This window comes from Penicillium cataractarum (genome assembly GCF_028827025.1).
Source record: "Penicillium cataractarum strain IBT 29864 chromosome Unknown utg000008l, whole genome shotgun sequence".
Lineage (NCBI taxonomy): Eukaryota > Fungi > Ascomycota > Eurotiomycetes > Eurotiales > Aspergillaceae > Penicillium > Penicillium cataractarum.
In genome coordinates, this window is record NW_026622744.1 from 2,224,679 (window position 1) to 2,242,281 (window position 17,603).

Consider the following 17,603-nt stretch of genomic DNA (forward strand, 5'->3'; position numbering starts at 1 on the left):
CAGAGACCGAAAGCAGTAAATTGTAAATACTGCAGGGGGTTGGGTTGCCAGCAGGTTACAGTGCAGCGCGCAGTTCGTGGGTTTCCAGAGTTTCAGTCGCGATCCACGGGTGAGCGCTGGGACCGCGCCAGTCAATTCCCTGGAAGCCTCCAATCGGTTCTTGTCGGTCTCGGCAACGTTTCGGGGAGCTGTAGAGTTCCAAATACCAGGGATAGTGACAGGTCAATCCGTAGGCGGGTCCAGAAGTCCACGAGGAGGGGGAGGGGAGGAGGTAGGGGAGATCGTGGGTTTCGTGGTGAAGAAGAAGAGGAGGATGAGGGAGGGGAAAGGTGGAAAAGGAGTGGGGGGGAGGGAGAAAGATGGAAAGGTCAAGCTTGATCTTCCAGTCTGATAGTCCAAGAGATTCAAATCGAGATCAGCCAGTCAGCAAAGACCAGAGCCTCCAAAAAACACCAAGAACCGACGCCAGGACCAGGGAACGGAGCAAGAGAAGAGAAGAGGGACTTTGCTGGAAATGCCAGAATCTCAGGGAGAGAAGAGAAAGACGGCAGGTGGAAAATGGGGCGCCGTTCAGACTAACTCACTAGTTTAACCAACGAGGGAATAGCACACCCTCCGAGAACTAGACTGTGAATTTGTTTTCTTTGTCTGCAAATGCAATTATTGATTGATGAATGCACTCCGGACCATACAAATATATCTAGCCAGCCTCCTGAGTAATAATAAGGGACATCGACAGTGCCAATATCCATTTATTGTTCTTTGATCAACTTTGTTGAGAAACCAGCAGAGTCTTATGGCCTTGGACCGTGCGTGGGGAGAGACTTAACCCCTGAACCATGCTGATCCCCTTTGAGATGCCACTAAAATGAACCCTAAGAAACTCTCTATTCAGCTTACTCTGTACTAGACTGCTAGCCAAGTGGCTATATCTTAGTTGTACTAGAATTATGTACAAAGTACGAGGTATAGATATCACCCATTCGCCCTCCCCCCACCTTCCCTTCATACAATCGCGACATCCCGTCTAACACTTTAGTTCGAAGCCTAAGCAGTTGACTGCTCAGAAAATTGCTGATCATCTGATGCAAAGCTGGTGTCATTGAATCGTGGGGGTTGGAAAATGTCGCCTAAATGACGGTTTCTTATACGTCACAAAATCCGAACCCGAGGCGGCGGGTCAGAATGCAGGAAATCCAAAGTGCAAGACTGACGGGAAAATCCCCAGTAAATGGGTGGTCAATTATCCAAGAGTCTATGTGTAACAAAGATGCCATTTCCCCCTCACGTAGATTTGAAGGGATTCCAAATAGAATGACAATCAGGAAAAGAAGCAAAAAGTGTACATGATGATCTTAGGGCTGCGGTTTGCCAACCTGATCCAGCCGGTTCAATGAGTCTTGGGCTTCCCTGATAAGCGCCTTGCGTGCATTGCGAACAGTCTCGTTTCCGTTCGGTTCGATACCATCGGCCTTCAACATCACCTGCGCCATGATTGTCTCGCTCAACTTGCGGTACTCAAACTCCCGCTTCTTCTGATCGGTCGGTGGATCAGCCAGGTAGTCGTCACAGAGGGGGATCAACTCCCGCTGGAGGTATTCGGTCAACGCAGTTACCTGCTCCAGTGGGGTCTTCAACGCCTTCATGCTAGGTGCTGGAGACGGGGCAGACGAACGACCCGCGGACGTAGGTCGCGGGGGTGCCAAAGAGGGTGCCAGAGAGGGTGAACTTCCTAGCGTTTCGGGTGCAAGTCTCTCTTCGCTGCGTTTGCCTCCCTTCTTCTTTTTCTTCTTGTTGCCCTTCTTCTTGCTTGGGGGTTTTGCGGGTCCGGGTGCGTCATCCCCGTCGACGAAAGAAGACGATGACCCAGGCCGAACGATGGGGATATCAGCAGGGCCACTATCATAGTCTGACAGATCGCTGGGTGTGTTGGATCCAACCTCGGAGACCACACATAGCACCTGAGAATGTTGCTTCAACCCTTCGGCTTTGCATGTCCGAGAATCCTCCTTCAACAGATTCCCCTTGTACAGCAATCGAATTTGATTCGGGTTGTTGGCACCCATCTTTGCAGCAGCGGTATGGCGTAGATCCCCCACCCTCAGGAGACCGTCGTCAATAGCATAGGCGCGGAAGTGAAGTGGGTAGATGGTGCCACGGTGCTTGAGACAGATGATATCCGGCTCATTCTCGGCTGGGCCAGCTTCATATTGAGTACCGTAGCGCGAAACCTGAGAGGGAGGGTCGACAATGGAGTCTGGCGTGATGTAGCTGTAATCATCATCGCGGACCTGTGGGGCAGGGTAGTTCGGTGCGCGGCGCCAGAAGTTGTTAAAGGTGTTTCCCCAGCTCATGGCGACGACGGTGAAAACAACGATCAGAAAGGCCGCACCAAAAGCGGTAGTCTGTTCGTCAACGTCGAATGGCAGCGCCTGCGCGACCGATCGGAAGGTGGTGGCCGAGTATGTCAGATACGGGTCCAGTCGAGGGCGGATGGAGTGCAAGAACACGGGAAGATGGTCGCTAACGTGGTCCAAGTAGAGTGCGCACTTCTCGCCCAAGGTGGACTGAGCGAGGGGCGAGGGCAGGAGAGTCATGGATCGCTGAGGGGGAGGCAGGACCGAGACGGTGGTGAAGTCATGCCCCCAAACTGCTCCGAAATAGGCTGACAAGGCGGAGAGCCCGCTTTTTTTTTGCCTGCTGAGGTGGTCTTGTGGCAGTCGGATGGCTTCAGCCTAGATGGGGGCCGTTATTGTTGAGAATGTGTTGAATCTGAATACCCATGGCCACGGAAGGATGCTTTTTAAAATTATTTGGGTGAAAGGAAATCCATGGGTGCTGAGCACGCTGTCAGGAAGATTTACCTTTCAGTGACAGCCAATCGACAAATTGGGCAGGAACCGATGGACGGACAGGTCGCACCTGCCGAAAGGATCATCTAGTCAAAGTTTGGCCAGACATTCCATCAAGCGCCTTCGTGGTCTAGTTGGTCATGACGTCGGTCTCATATGGATCTTATGACGACCCTGCCTCAACAGGGTGGTAATCCGAAGGTCTCCAGTTCGAACCTGGACGAGGGCATTTCTTTTTGCTTTTGGATCAATTTCTCCAGAAGTATCTTTCTTTCTTTTTTTTTGCATAGATACGTATATATTGGTGTGCTAGCACTGTATGATTGAGTGGTACGGTATACACACAATCGTCTTAGTTTTAATTCGTGGTTGGTCTTAAGGTTGTGTTCTCTTCCTAATCATGTCTCGTACACAGCGGAGATATATCTTGCACGGAGGAGTGTTACAAATCGCCCCATCTGGAACACCTATCCGCTCGACCTAGCCGATGGAAGGATCCTCCCAGCAAATTAAAAATGCAAGTAGCCCCGGAGACCATTCGTGGAATTGATGTTCGTTCAAATAAGAAGGAGGCCCCAATTGCAAAACCACCTGCAACCAACACTTTTCTGCCTACCCTACGGCAAGACTCTTCAAAGCGCCGCATAGGTAGAGAACCCGGGCTGGGCTGGATCACCAAATTACGACAATCAAGATCGCATCTCTATTTTCCCAGGGCTGTAATGAACGAGCTAATCTAGAGCATACCTCGAACCCCATTTCCACCAATGAGTGGGAAGCCCAGTCGACAGCGAATCGCTTCTTGGAACATGCTATCATCCTCCACGCTAACCCCCTCCTCGCTCAACATTGCCTTGCGCAACCTCGCCTGAATCACTGCACAAGACTCTGCCCACGCACAAACATTACCCGCCAGCCCTTCAAACAGCGAGTATGGATCGTCGGGAGTTCGATAATCACGATCAGAAGTCCCGGGTGCAGTGTTATAGGGGCGAGTTTCGAATGCATGCAGCATGAAAGCCAGTGCCCGAGACAAGAAGAAGTCTGATGTAAGCTTCTGGCTCAAATCGTCATCTGGCTTCGCGGACTCCCGAGTACGTTGGAAGTAGCCGCGTCGGGAATCGTCGATGGTCTTCGAGTGGTACTCAAACGCATCGTGAAGTAACAGCCACGGCCATGCATTGCCGGAGATACCGTGGCACAGGCTACCCCCCTTCGAGAGGATGCCCTCTTCCCAAGTGCGACAAGTGGCCTGGTATAAAGTCTGATCCCACGTGGGATGCCAGTACGCCCGAGTTAGCTTGTCATTTTGCAAAGCAGTTCCCAGAAGCAGAAGAATTCCAGGGCTGCCGTGGCAGAACTGGACGAGTTCGGAGGACTTTTTTGGGCCGCGCGGGGGAAGTGTCATCGGGAGATGGCCATTGTTCGCGGTGCAAAGCTTGCAGAGCGCAGTAATAGTCTCTCCGATCTCAGGCATATACTCTGATATCTCCTCCTCCCTGCAAGAGAGTAGAATAGGGAGAATACCGGCTGCCGCGATTAATTATAGTTAGTGGTTGTACATTTCCAGCCGAGAGCCGTACGAGTGTAACTTACTGATTCCGTGGGCACTGTATATACGTTATCCATTAGCAAGATTGTTCAAATCCACTTGGACAATAGGTCATACTCACGCGCCAAAGGCATAGTGACCCTCCATCCATGCATACATCAACGGATGAGCATCTTTCTTTCCATGCTTATTCATGTAATCTTTCGAACCTTCTCGGCCAGCCTCGATAATAACGCGGATTAACTGAGGGATCATGTCGAGGACTGGGCCGAGTGCTGTTTGGGTTTCATCATTGAATCGATGTGCGCGAACATTTAGAAGAAGCCACAATAGCCCCGCGCGGCCGTATAGCATCTCGTCTCCTCCCATCCTGTGTTCGCCGTGAGGAACGATAAATTCATTCTTCAGTGCCAAGTTGACAGCATCCTGAAGGTAGGTGATGAGTTCCGGTGAAATGCTTGGCTTAGCATCGGCTCCCCAATTAGTCTGTGCCACAGCCGAGAGAATGTGTAGAGTCACGGCGGTCATGGGCGACAATGATCCCGCGGGAGACAGCCGCGACGGGACGAGAGGCATATCAGGTAAGCCTGATGGGATTCGTTGGAGAGCATACTGCCGGAACTCTGTAGACGAAGCCTTTTGACTGGCCAGTATCGAGGACTGGTAATCGAGACGCAAGAAGGCAAGGGCGACGCCTGAAGTAATGTATTAGCTACAACCCGCATCAAGCCGCAGCGGCTCCAAGCATGCAGAATGGTTTAATGTTGAGTTTGTAGATATCGGTACCTGGAAAATGCTTGAACATGCCACCAGAACTCCATTTGTCTGGAATGGGCTCGTTCGCATGGACTAATTCTGCGGCATTGTAAACAGCCTCTCGAAGCTCTCGAAGAGTGTCAATTAAAGTCGCGGGATTGATTGGGAGTGGAGTCAGTGTGTTTTCATAGTATTGAGGGCGCTCAGTTTCAGCCATAATGGGAATAGAATACGACGTGTGATGGAAATGATCTCTGAAATGGCGTGCTTAAATTATGAGGCGATTGGAAGCTTAGTTGACACAGAAAGAAAGCCCCTCCTCCAGTTAGTCTTCGGCCATGCAGAGCAGCCTCAGGCACCAGACCACTTCGCCATCTTTTCCCATAAATCCTTCAATTTGCAGGTGCATTAGTCCGTAGTGACGAATTGACCTTGGCCAGCAAGTGTCGGTGTCTGATTGAACCCCACTAGACAGCTTGGAGAAGACACGTCGCACGCTCTACGAGGCAGGTCTGCAGGTATGAGGTGGGGTCAATCGACGATCTCTTCTCGGAATCCGAGAAGAGGAAGTTCAGCGCCTTAGAATCAAGGCACAAAAATATATTGCGGCCTTAAAGCCTAAGGCGTCAAAAGCCAAAAGATGAGTCAGCGGGGACCACGGCTTCTGCAACTTGCGTTGTAGCCATTCCGGACTCGAGAATACTCACGCGGTCCTCGAAGTGCGATCAACGAGCTTCTAGAAGCAATACAGAATGTCAGTGACTAGAATCCCTGAGACGTCTACAGAGAGTTCCTGGATGAGTCTTTGTGCTTGCAATAGCCATGGTCACTTCTTGGTGACTTCAATTCCTCCCCCAGAGCCCCCCTTTTGTGGTTCCAAAGTGTTGAGAGAAGCCACCGACTAATATGGCAAATAGTCCCGTGATCAGCACCACCGGACTACTATACCAACATGTCTGAAGTCCACGGTGATGCTGAGCCCGTTGCGACGGGTCCAGAGCAAATGGAGTATCCTTTGGCATTGACTCCGAGACAAGTCACTCTCAGAGATCGGGTGACAATTGCGACGCTGATGCCGTTCGCCTCAGCGGACGATATCCCGCGACCACTGCTGAAGTACCTCTCTGATCAATTTAACAAAGAAATCGAAAAGGGAGACACCTATGCTATGACGGAGCCTATTCCGTTGGCGCAATTTGGGCGATATTGGTTCTCCAATTTCGGTGTGGTCATGTTGCTCGGTGATATCCAAAGTGTTGAGCAGACACATTCTATGGACCGGGCCGGTGCGAACTGGACCAAGATCTGCCTGGGAGGCTTCCATATTCGACCCAATTACCCTGGACGTAGTAGTCATGTATGTAACGGCACTTTTATTGTCACGGATGCTGCTCGAAACAAGGGTGTAGGTCGGCTGATGGGCGAAGCATACTTGGAGTGGGCGCCCCGGCTAGTAAGTACTTCCGGTCATCCTACCGGGCATAATAACCGCATCTTGTCTAACGTCGGGAAAATCTGCAGGGCTACACATATGCTGTCTTCAACTTGGTCTACGAAACCAATGTTGCCTCTTGCCGTCTATGGGATTCATTAGGCTTCAAGCGCATTGGCAGAGTCCCCGGTGGAGGCCAGCTCAAATCCCAACCTGGAGAATTCGTTGATGCAATCATCTACGGCCGTGGCCTAAGCCTTGACGGCGAGGATTCTGTCTCGCAGGACCGATTTGAGAAGATTCGATATTACCTCAAGCACTCCAAATACCCCCGGGGTGCCGATCGCGCTGAAAAGAGCCGACTTCGCAGCGCTGCTACCCATTACAAACTGATTGGTGGGGAGGATGGCGAGCCGGAAAAGTTGATGTTGAAGGACAAGGAGGTTGTGTCTGATCCTCAGCAGCAATACGAGATTGCCAAAGAAGTCCACATGAAACAGCATGCTGGAATCAACAAGACTACTGCCGCCATCGCGGTCAAGTATCACTGGGTACGAATCAAGGAGACCGTGAACCGAGTAATTCGAGACTGTCCACAGTGCAAGGAAACGCTCAAGGCACCGCCGATCCCCGGTACCAAAGATGAGGAAAAGTCCGTCTCAGTCGAGGCCCCCGATATGGAAGAAGAAGACTCGATGGATCACGAAGAAACAGACACGTCCGGTGTTCATCCCGGCATGGCGACTGATATTTCCCAAACCATGGACGAAGCACCCGACGAGTCCTCCAACCATAACCCATTCATCCACCCCACTGTTCCTACAAATGTCCCCGGAACCGTTCATCCCATGGCAAGCTTCAACCCAATGCCTTTGGACCCCCAGATCATGCAGCTGCAGCAACAACTGCGGCGCTACCAGCAGCAGAACGCCATGGCCGGTGCTTTTGCACCAGGGCCACAACATATGAACATGACCAACTTCGATGATGCAATGCGTTACCATACCGCCAGCAACGCCTACCAGATGATGGTGGACGATGGTTCTGATCCCTTCCGACAAGAGGTGCTTGGCTTGATGAACCATCCGTCCCACCAGGATTTACAACATGATGCTGAACTGCTCGCCAAATACGAATATGGGAGTCCATCGGACGGCAATTATGACTTCACTTGAGCTGGTCTCAAAACATTTTGTATCTCTCTTTTCTTCTCTTTCGGATGTACTCTGGCGTCGAGACGGATGTAGAGGCAGGTTGGGCATGTTCGTCGAGACTACACTTTTTGCATATTTCGGGTTTTTATTTTCGTTGATTTCTTCCATAATTGTCATACTACCAATAAAGGGCCAATCGTGAAGATGGATCAAACAGAAACCAAATCGTGCTAGCAAAAATAGGGGCAACCCAACGTTTAGTACTACTGTAGTGTATCGGGGCACAGTGCGGGCTGGTCACCGCCTTTGGGGCTTCCGGGGGGTTCTGAGGGGAGAATGGAAGCTCTGGGAAATTTTGGCCGTCCAAGACCAGCGAAACCCCTCCGACCTCTCCGTACCGACCAGGACCAAATCCATTCCTTTTGAAATTTTATAATCTTCTTCAAACGGTCTCGGTCCTCGCCTCGATTACGCCATGGCCTTCAACGGCCAAACACCCACGATTGTCGTGCTGAAGGAGGGTCCGTGTGCTTCGTTTCCCCCCGTCGGGCAGTTTGGTGGGATATCTCGAATCAGGCTAACCATTGTCGCTTGGGACATACAGGCACCGACGCTTCTCAGGGCAAGGGTCAGATTATCTCCAACATCAACGCATGTGTTGCCGTCCAGTCCACAGTCAAGAGCACCCTGGGCCCATACGGTGGTGACCTCCTGCTTGTTGACAGCAATGGCAAGCAGACCATCACCAACGATGGTGCTACCGTGATGAAGGTATGGTGTCTTCTTTCTCGAGCAGATGTGAAACGATCGTTGTCGAAATCCGGTTCCTGACATATGGCTTGGGCCAACAGCTTCTCGATATTGTGCACCCCGCCGCCCGCATCCTTACGGACATCGCCCGATCCCAAGACGCCGAAGTCGGTGACGGAACGACCTCTGTGGTCGTTCTGGCCGGTGAGATTCTCAAGGAAGTTCGCGACCTCGTCGAGCAGGGTGTGAGCTCGCAGACTATCATCAAGGGTCTCCGGAGAGCTGGCGCCATGGCCGTGAACAAGGTTAAGGAGATTGCGGTGGATATGATCGAGTCGGCGGGAAGCGAGGAGAAGAAGATTGAGACTCTCCGGCGGCTAGCAGCAACCGCTATGAACAGCAAGCTGATCAAGCGGAATTCCGAATTCTTCACGAAGAGTAAGACCTTTCGGCCGAACCCCTATAGCCTTTGGAGCGTGGTGGCTGACAAATGTGTAACTTTCTTATAGTGGTTGTGGATGCGGTTCTTACTCTGGATCAGGATGACCTGAACGAGAAGTTGATTGGTATGAAGAAGGTGACTGGTGGTGGTCTCCAGGACTCCCTTTTCGTCAACGGTGTGGCTTTCAAGAAGACCTTCTCCTACGCTGGTTTCGAGCAGCAGCCCAAGTTCTTCAAGGACCCTAAGATTGTGTGCTTGAACGTCGAGCTGGAGCTGAAGAGCGAGAAGGACAATGCGGAGGTTCGCGTGGAGCAAGTCTCCGAGTACCAGGCCATCGTCGATGCCGAGTGGCAGATCATCTTTAACAAGTTGGAGGCTATCTACAAGACTGGCGCCAAGGTTGTGCTCAGCAAGCTGCCTATCGGTGATCTTGCTACCCAGTGCGTATTCCGATATATGTCTTATTACGTTTCGATTGCGCCAACTTCTGTTTGCTAACCACCTCCTTTTTAGGTACTTTGCTGACCGGGACATCTTCTGTGCTGGTCGTGTTGCTTCCGATGACATGGACCGAGTCTGCCAGGCCACCGGTGCCGCAACCCAGTCGACTTGCAGCGACATCCAGGAACGCCACCTCGGTACCTGCGGGGCCTTCGAGGAGCGCCAGATTGGTGGAGAGCGTTTCAACCTGTTCTCCGAGTGCCCCGCTGCTAAGACCTGCACCCTGGTCCTGCGTGGCGGTGCTGAGCAGTTTATTGCCGAGGTGGAGCGCAGTCTGCACGACGCTATCATGATCGTCAAGCGCGCTCTGCGTAACACCACTATCGTTGCCGGTGGCGGTGCCACGGAGATGGAGCTGTCTAGCTACCTCCACGGCTACGCTGACCGCAATGTCCCCCACAAGCAGCAGGCCGTTGTTAAGGCCTTTGCCAAGGCCCTGGAGGTCATTCCCCGCCAGCTTTGCGACAACGCTGGTTTCGATGCCACAGACATCCTCAACCGGTTGCGCGTAGAGCACCGCAAGAACAATGTCTGGGCCGGTGTTGACTTTGACAACGAAGGTGTCCGTGATAACATGGTTGCCTTTGTGTGGGAACCCAGCTTGGTCAAGGTTAATGCCATTCAGGCCGCCGTGGAGGCTGCCTGTCTGATTCTGAGTGTGGACGAGACGATCAGTAAGTGACCTATCAATCTCATTCCCCCCAATCTTTCCTCCTTGAGATTGTATCTGACCAATGTACCCATCAACAGAGAACGAGGAGTCTGCCCAGCCCGGCGCTCCTTCTCGCGGTCTTCCCCCCGGTGCAGCCCAGCGGGCTCTTCGGGGCCGTGGCCGCGGAATGCCTCGTCGATAAATGACTTAATGCCACTTCTCTAGAATGGAAGGGAAACCCAAAAAAAGAATGGAAAGTCTTTGTAATGACCCGAAACCTGGCTCAAAGGGACACGACGAGTGGGCCTGTACTCCGGTTTTTTTTTTCTTGAACTATGAGGAAGAGGATGAGGGGCCCTGTGCGATATGGGAGAAAGAAGGGAAGTCATAGAGGAGAGCAGCATGGTAGATATCCTCATACTCGGCCTTTGATTATAGTCTCCCGCAGTACATATTCAGTCATAGGACTACTATCTTTGCTTGCCGGTACTCCATTATCATTGTAGGCTTTGGTTGCTTCTGCTTTTTCCTTAATCACCGTTAGGCCCACTCGATACTACATACATGGATCTGCCAGATCGCGGAGATCATCTCGAGACCCATCGATGGGCATATGTCGTGCAGCATGTGCTATGTGATGCCTCTGGGGGTATACACTTTTGTGTAACCCCTTAATTGCTCCAAGCATCGAATCTAACCCTATTACTGGATTGTTTTGATAGGCTGTGCCACATAGTTGAATTTTATGCATACAAAAGCAATACTCAGGAATCTTTTCACCCAGCATCTACCTCAGCGCCCAAGACCGAAAGGATCATGCACCTAATAGTTATCAAAATTCGACCACGGCCCAATCTTCGCTCGGATTTGCTCGGCGGGACGTGGGGTTTTCAGGCTGCAAGGGTGTCTCTCGGGGATGCCGATGGTCAACAGAACTGCATGTCAGATATAAGAGTTGGACGGCACGAACTGTTTTTATTTTCTCTCAGCCCCCCTTTTAAGCCGTGCGACTTATTATCAATCTAGAGAATCAGCAACAGAAATATCCCGAGGCGAAAAATCCATACTGTTGGCATAGTTGGGTTTTTGTAAGTACTTTTGTCTAGGCTTTCAGCCCTGCACTTATTATCTGCCTTCTTACTTTCTAAATGAGAAAAAGCATTGTATGATTATTTCATTTTTGTTTAAATAATCTGTTATTCTAGCTATTTCCCATCTTCCACTGCACTTATTATCTCCTTGAAACACTCTCTCTTAATTCTACTTGCGTTCGTGTTACAGTGTTGTCCGGGGCTTGGCGTCCGTCCCGGTCTTCCGATCTGTTTGGATCGCCTTTCTCCACACCTAAGCACCTCCATCCTCAGCTTTCCTCTATCGCGTTGTTTTAATTTCTCCTTTTACATCCCATCAACTCCCTTGGACCTTCTTCTGAGTGATCGTCTTCAGTGATGTCCTACTACCCGCCCTACCAGGGCGCCCCGGGCTATCCCCCGCCCCAACAATCTTACCCCCCGCAGCAGCAGCAGCAGTACCCGTACGCGCTTCGTTTTGTCTTCCCTTTTTCTTGACCCCACTCGTTCATACCGAAGTGCTAACAAAGGTCTTTTACGGTGTCGCAGAGGCATGCATCATCAACAGCAGTCTTACGGTGGCTATCCTGGCCAGTCCTACCACCAGCAGGGACCGCCGCCGCAACAGTCCAACCCATACGGATACAGCCATTCTCCGCAGCCGCCCCAGCAGCCTTACGGATCGCCCGCTCCACAACACGGTTATAACGTATGTCGCTTGGTTGGCCCATTACAATATTGGAGTAGGAACTGACAACGCTTGCTCGTGTTTAGCAGGGGCCTCCGTCCGGATACCAGCAGCCGCCTAGCGGTCAGCCCATGCACCAAGCCCAAGGCGGGCGCCAGCAGGGTTCGTGATATTCCTCTATTTGAATTTGGTGCCGAAGGCCCGTCTCTTCATTTCAGCATTACTGACTCGCAACTTTCTAGGAAACTACGGCCATCAGTCCGGTGGTAACCCGCCCCCGCCTCCAACTGGGGCGGTCTCATTTGGTAACGGTGCCCCGCAAGGATATAGCTTCCAGTACTCGCGCTGTACTGGTAAGCGCAAGGCGCTCCTGATAGGAATCAACTACTTCGGCCAGAAGGGTCAGCTGCGTGGATGTATCAACGATGTCAAGAACATGTCCACATACCTAAACCAGAACTTCGGCTATGCCCGTGAAGACATGGTCCTTCTCACCGATGATCAGCAGAACCCCATGAGCCAGCCGACCAAGGCGAATATCCTGCGCGCTATGCACTGGCTGGTTAAGGATGCGCAGCCCAACGATTCGTTGTTCTTCCATTACTCGGGTGAGTTGCGGAGATGCAAGTTTGAGCAATTCATGGCTTCAAGCTAACCAAGCGATTAATCCAGGTCACGGCGGTCAGACACCAGATCTTGATGGTGATGAGGATGATGGATATGATGAAGTCATCTATCCTGTCGACTTCCGGGTCGCTGGTCACATTGTTGATGATGAGATGCACCGAATCATGGTCCAGTCGCTGCGCCCCGGTGTGCGCTTGACGGCCATCTTTGATTCATGCCACTCCGGTTCCGCTCTCGACCTTCCCTACATCTACTCCACCTCTGGCGTGCTCAAGGAGCCCAACTTGGCCAAGGAAGCCGGCCAAGGTCTCCTGGGTGTGGTGTCGGCATATGCGCGGGGCGATATGAGTAGCATGATGTCCTCCGCTATGGGCTTCCTCAAGAAGGCCACCAAGGGCGACGAAGTGTACGAGCGCAACAAGCAGACAAAGACCAGCCCTGCGGATGTTATCATGTGGTCTGGCAGCAAGGACGACCAGACGAGTCAAGATGCCCAGATTGCTGGCCAAGCTACTGGTGCCATGTCGTGGGCTTTCATCGCCGCCCTGCGGAAGAACCCCCAGCAGAGCTATGTCCAGCTGCTTAACAGCATTCGGGATGAGCTTGCGTCCAAGTATACCCAAAAGCCGCAGTTGAGCTGCAGCCACCCTCTGGGTAAGTTTTCGTGTTTTATTTCTTCACCCTACTCGTCACCCACTTGAAGATTGCATAGCTAACCCTTTCTGACAGACACGAACCTTCTTTATGTGATGTAAAATTGCCGCTGGAAGCGAATGCCCTTGGAGCGAACGCTAGCTAGCCGTTATTCTTTATGCGCGTGGAATAAGTTGATGTTTATTTTTTTCCCCGTAACGAAACGCTTTCGCTGTATGTAATTTCATTCTGCGGTGTCAGGACTGTGTATAGCTTCTTGGCTTGGATAACCCGGTGCACCACTTGTGATTTATTCTAATGAACATTGTGATCATGTTTGGATTTGAACCCCGCAATGTACTTCCGGCCGATATACCGCCCTCCTGTGACGACGGGGAGTGGTGTGTCTGACATCATTATAGACTATCACATCAGCACGAGTCCCAAATTTGCAGAGCCGAACAGACATCTTGAACCGATTTTGACTAAGAAGTTGGAACTGGCATCAACCCATTCAGCCAAGATAATCGTCGATATATGCAAAAGGCTTGGTGCAGCGGAACAGCGAGCCGAGAGCGCACTATTCCTACACCCTATTGCTTTTAGGAGAACGAGCAAGATAGGTTGTTTGCCACCAATGAGCTTCTGGCTGAGCAGTTCCATCAAGCTCCATTCGAGAGAGCCTCTCGCTGAAACTGCCCGTTCCGCAGGTTGCACAATTGTGACCTGATCATTCACTCAAATCCCCCACCCTACCTATGAACGATGCAAGCGTATTTTCAAAAGCGACGAATCTACAGACAACTCCAGAAACAAATCGTGACAGAGCATCAGGATGCCCAATACATCTGGACCCATGAACGACGATTTTGGTACTTCCCAGATGGAGGACTTATGCCCGAGTCCTGCGACCCTCACGAGGGAGCTGCCGCAGAGAGATGGTCCGAACATGGCCATCGGACTAGGGTAGGAGGGCCAGCTCTCGAAGTCCATACAGCTCGCTCGCATATGGAACGTGACGGAGACGTTGAACGAGCGGATATGGACCCGGAGTTTAATGTTGATCCATACCCAATCAACTCGCGTGACACAATTGGGGCCGACGTTGATATCGTGATTACAGGTGTGGAAAGGGCAAGATATGTCGATCACCAGGAAGATGGGGATCCCGAGGAAGCTGGAAATGGTGAATCGAGTGCAAATGCTGATGAAGATGTGGATCGTATGACCGCCGAGGAGAAACAGAACACGATTATTGTTGTCTCCTACGAGGATGATACGGATCCAATGGATCCGCATAACTGGTCGTTTGTTCGGCGGTTTGCATGCACGACGCTGATTTCCTTGCTTGGATCGTTGGCATTGTGGTCCTCTACCATTGATCCTCCGGCTTTGATTGAAACTACGAAGCTTTTTCACACCAACTTTGAGATTCAGAGTCTTCCAACGGGTATGTTTAGCTGCCTCCAATTCTCTTATGAGGCGAAACTGACAAGAATTTTCCTAGCCCTGTTCTTAATTCTTCTAGGACTCGGGGGAATGTTGACTGCGCCCGTCTCGGAAGTAATTGGGCGGAATCCAGTATACATCGTCTGCCTGATCTTATTCATACTCTTGGAGACGAGTGCAGCTTTATCCCAAAATCTGGCCCAACGCATTGTGTCTCGTGGCTTGGCTGGTCTATTTGCTTCCGGTCCGTTGGTATGCTCCGCAGCTGCCCTCGTCGACCTGTGGTCTCTGATAGAGCGAGTCTACATGTTTCCATACTATGCTATGATCCTCGAGCTTGGCGCCACCGTTGGACCAGTGCCTGGGTCGTACATCGTGATGGCAAATACAGTCAGTTGGCGCTTTGTGGACTGGTCGACTGCCATTCTAACCGGCCTCTTGTTGGCACTTGTTATTCTATTTCTCCCTGAAACTTACAGTCCGGTTTTACTTCGATGGAAGGCACAACAACTTCGTCGTCTGACGGGCGATGACCGCTACCGAGCACCACTGGAATTCAAGAAAGTCTCCCTACGAGGACGTTTCCGCAACGCATTCTCTCGACCGATAATCTTCTTCTGGACAGAGCCAATTATCGTGGTATTTTCCGCTTATATGGCGATCGTCTTCATAATTCTCTACACCTTCACTGCAGGCTTTGCTTCGATCTTCGAGGAAAATTATGGTCTCAATCAAGGCGAAACAGGCCTTTGCTTTCTCGCAATCTCCACGGGAATCATACTCGCCAGCGTTCTCGTCCCACTCTCAATGAGACTCATCCGAAGAGATATCTACCACGCCCGCAGACACGATTTGGCCCGACCCGAACCCGAATGTAACCTGTACATGTCCATGTTCGGCGCACCGATAATCCCTCTTTCGCTTTTCTGGATGGGCTGGACAGCTCGCCCTTCGATCTCAATATGGTGTCCCCTTCCAGCGGCGCTCGCGTTTGGCTTCGGCGTGTTGGGCGTCGTTGTTTCCTCGTATCAGTATATCGCGGCGACATTCGAGTATCACACGGCTAGTGCGTTGTCCACTATTCAGGCTGTCCGGGTCATGGCTGCTGGGGCGATGGCTGTGCTGGCGGAGATTATGTATAAAGATCTCGGGGAGGCTTGGACGTTGACCTTATTGGGGGGTATTGCGATGTTGTTTTTGCCGGTGCCTTTTCTACTGTTCAAATGGGGATCTAGGGTGCGGCATTGGAGTAAATTTGCAAGGGAGCATGAGCGGACTGAAATGGGTTGATGCTTTTTTTAAGGTTCGTGGATTACGGCTACTAAAATGAATAAGAACATATATGAGCTCGTTATATTATAGGATTGTAGTAGGGCAAGTCACTTAAGTATCAGTTTATAGGCGATCGGACTGCATCCTGTATCTAGCTATGGATTGGGGTTCAAGAGATTATTTCAACAAAGGCCTTCAGGAATTAGATAAGAAATTCATAGTTAGAGCAAGAGATTCACTTAGTTCAGCATTGGTTTATGATATTTGCGATCTATCATAAACCTGACCAAAGTCACGTGTATAGCCGCCTTATATCCCGATTGGGAAAATTTGACTCTGGCCGACGCGTCTATCACGCGTCTACTGCACAATATGAATGCTCCCATCCTGAATTGAAGAGAAAGTCCGATCTGAAATGGGCACTATCATCTTGTCATTGCCTGCTTCTCTTATCCCTTGAAACAGGACTTGGTGCCTTCGCGATTACCAGAAAGTATTTCTCCGCGATGTCAATAATATTCGATTCACCGGCGGCTCAGCACGACTTTTCTCGAGGTTCACACTGGTATCATGAAAGTCCATTTCTCCCAATTGGAGAGGGTGGGGGAAATGAGTCTGGGGCACCCTCTCTGAAAGATACAGCTACTAGACGTCTTGTTATGGACCAGTCAGCATTAAAGCCTGAGCTATTCGAAAATGTGCCATGGAAAATTGCAAAAGAGCTCTGGGAGTTCTTGGGAAACAGGTGGGTGAATTCCGTCAATTTTGAGTGGATAAATGGCTCTTTGCTAACCACGTCGGTAGGGGCAAGCAAACGCTTCTGATGTGGAAGATCCTCACAATGAGGTATCCAGAACAATTCCCGCCACTCAGCCCGTCCTACTGCCTGAGAACTAGGATTCCAAAAACACCCATGAAGGGTTATATTGATAATATAAGAAGCAATGCTTGTCACTGGCGCGCTGCCTTGTCATTGTCTAGTGCCTATGCCAGTGTCTCGGATCTCGTCGATCTTGGCAATCTCAAGAACCTGGTGGCCCTCGAGATCAACCGCCGAATTTTTGACTCGAGCTTTCCAAACAATATTGAAACGAGAGATGCGATACAACTGGATGATGGCGTCGTACGCAGTTGGCTTGATGCTGCACAGTCTACAGGATCCTTACAGAACCTACAAGTTCTGAGAATCTATCAGCAGAATAGCCTTACCCACCACATTATTTGGATGCTTGAAAAATTGCCACGCCTGAAGGTTGTCGTCATACATCAGTGCGGAAAGTTTACACCAGAATCCAGTCATCCAAAAGCCAGGACTAAAGACGGAGTCAAGGTGGCAGGTTGGAATATTCAAAGACTGGATTGGGTTCCCGAAGGCGCAAAGATGGACGCATTGAAATATCTGGGACCACTTTTGAAAGTCTATGAAGATGGGCTGAGGCTCAAAGACATAGAACCAAAGCCAAACTCTCCCATGTTAGACTCCAACATCCCCATTATGGAATTTGGCCTGCCTGCCCTTGCTTGCGATGACCTTGAAAAGGAACAGAGGAGAGCGGCATATGCAGCAAAGTCCATCTTTATACTTACTCGACCGACTGGGCAAAATGACAGAAAACGAGCACCACAAGAGATCCAGCAGCCTCGAAACACTGGCAAGCGGATAATGAAGGAACGAGGAGGAAGAGATATGGCAGATGTGCTAGGCGACTTTCTCGGGATGTGAGTATGGCTATGCCAATCAGCATTTCAATCGTGACGGGAAGCGAAAATCTC

At 50.9% G+C, this 17,603-nt stretch overlaps 7 protein-coding genes across 7 annotated transcripts; 5 read left to right on the forward strand and 2 right to left on the reverse strand.

Moving 5' to 3' along the window:
* Nucleotides 1-1,355: 1,355 nt before the first annotated feature.
* N7496_009941 (BAG family molecular chaperone regulator) lies at nt 1,356-2,597 on the reverse strand (the record flags this gene model as incomplete). The annotated part of the gene is made up of 1 exon (XM_056702854.1): nt 1,356-2,597. The coding sequence occupies one exon, from the start codon at nt 2,595-2,597 to the stop codon at nt 1,356-1,358; it is 1,242 nt and encodes a 413-aa protein (XP_056551854.1).
* Nucleotides 2,598-3,588: 991 nt separating this feature from the next.
* N7496_009942 (lanthionine synthetase C family protein) lies at nt 3,589-5,377 on the reverse strand (the record flags this gene model as incomplete). The annotated part of the gene is made up of 4 exons (XM_056702855.1): nt 3,589-4,382; nt 4,449-4,462; nt 4,526-5,099; nt 5,191-5,377. The coding sequence occupies 4 exons, from the start codon at nt 5,375-5,377 to the stop codon at nt 3,589-3,591; spliced, it is 1,569 nt and encodes a 522-aa protein (XP_056551855.1).
* Nucleotides 5,378-6,112: 735 nt separating this feature from the next.
* N7496_009943 (putative histone acetyltransferase Spt10) lies at nt 6,113-7,767 on the forward strand (the record flags this gene model as incomplete). The annotated part of the gene is made up of 2 exons (XM_056702856.1): nt 6,113-6,613; nt 6,682-7,767. 2 exons carry the CDS (start codon nt 6,113-6,115, stop codon nt 7,765-7,767), a joined length of 1,587 nt encoding a protein of 528 aa, XP_056551856.1.
* Nucleotides 7,768-8,221: 454 nt separating this feature from the next.
* Nucleotides 8,222-10,293, forward strand: N7496_009944 (chaperonin-containing T-complex subunit CCT7; the record flags this gene model as incomplete). Its single annotated transcript, XM_056702857.1, has 6 exons — nt 8,222-8,267; nt 8,351-8,517; nt 8,598-8,934; nt 9,006-9,378; nt 9,452-10,113; nt 10,190-10,293. 6 exons carry the CDS (start codon nt 8,222-8,224, stop codon nt 10,291-10,293), a joined length of 1,689 nt encoding a protein of 562 aa, XP_056551857.1.
* A 1,246-nt stretch (nt 10,294-11,539) lies between these two features.
* On the forward strand, nt 11,540-13,231 carry N7496_009945 (caspase family protein; the record flags this gene model as incomplete). The annotated part of the gene is made up of 6 exons (XM_056702858.1): nt 11,540-11,625; nt 11,711-11,870; nt 11,939-12,011; nt 12,092-12,457; nt 12,522-13,130; nt 13,206-13,231. 6 exons carry the CDS (start codon nt 11,540-11,542, stop codon nt 13,229-13,231), a joined length of 1,320 nt encoding a protein of 439 aa, XP_056551858.1.
* Nucleotides 13,232-13,874: 643 nt separating this feature from the next.
* Nucleotides 13,875-15,848, forward strand: N7496_009946 (uncharacterized protein; the record flags this gene model as incomplete). The annotated part of the gene is made up of 2 exons (XM_056702859.1): nt 13,875-14,559; nt 14,638-15,848. The coding sequence occupies 2 exons, from the start codon at nt 13,875-13,877 to the stop codon at nt 15,846-15,848; spliced, it is 1,896 nt and encodes a 631-aa protein (XP_056551859.1).
* An 823-nt stretch (nt 15,849-16,671) lies between these two features.
* Nucleotides 16,672-17,553, forward strand: N7496_009947 (uncharacterized protein; the record flags this gene model as incomplete). The annotated part of the gene is made up of 1 exon (XM_056702860.1): nt 16,672-17,553. One exon carries the CDS (start codon nt 16,672-16,674, stop codon nt 17,551-17,553), a length of 882 nt encoding a protein of 293 aa, XP_056551860.1.
* Nucleotides 17,554-17,603: the final 50 nt, after the last annotated feature.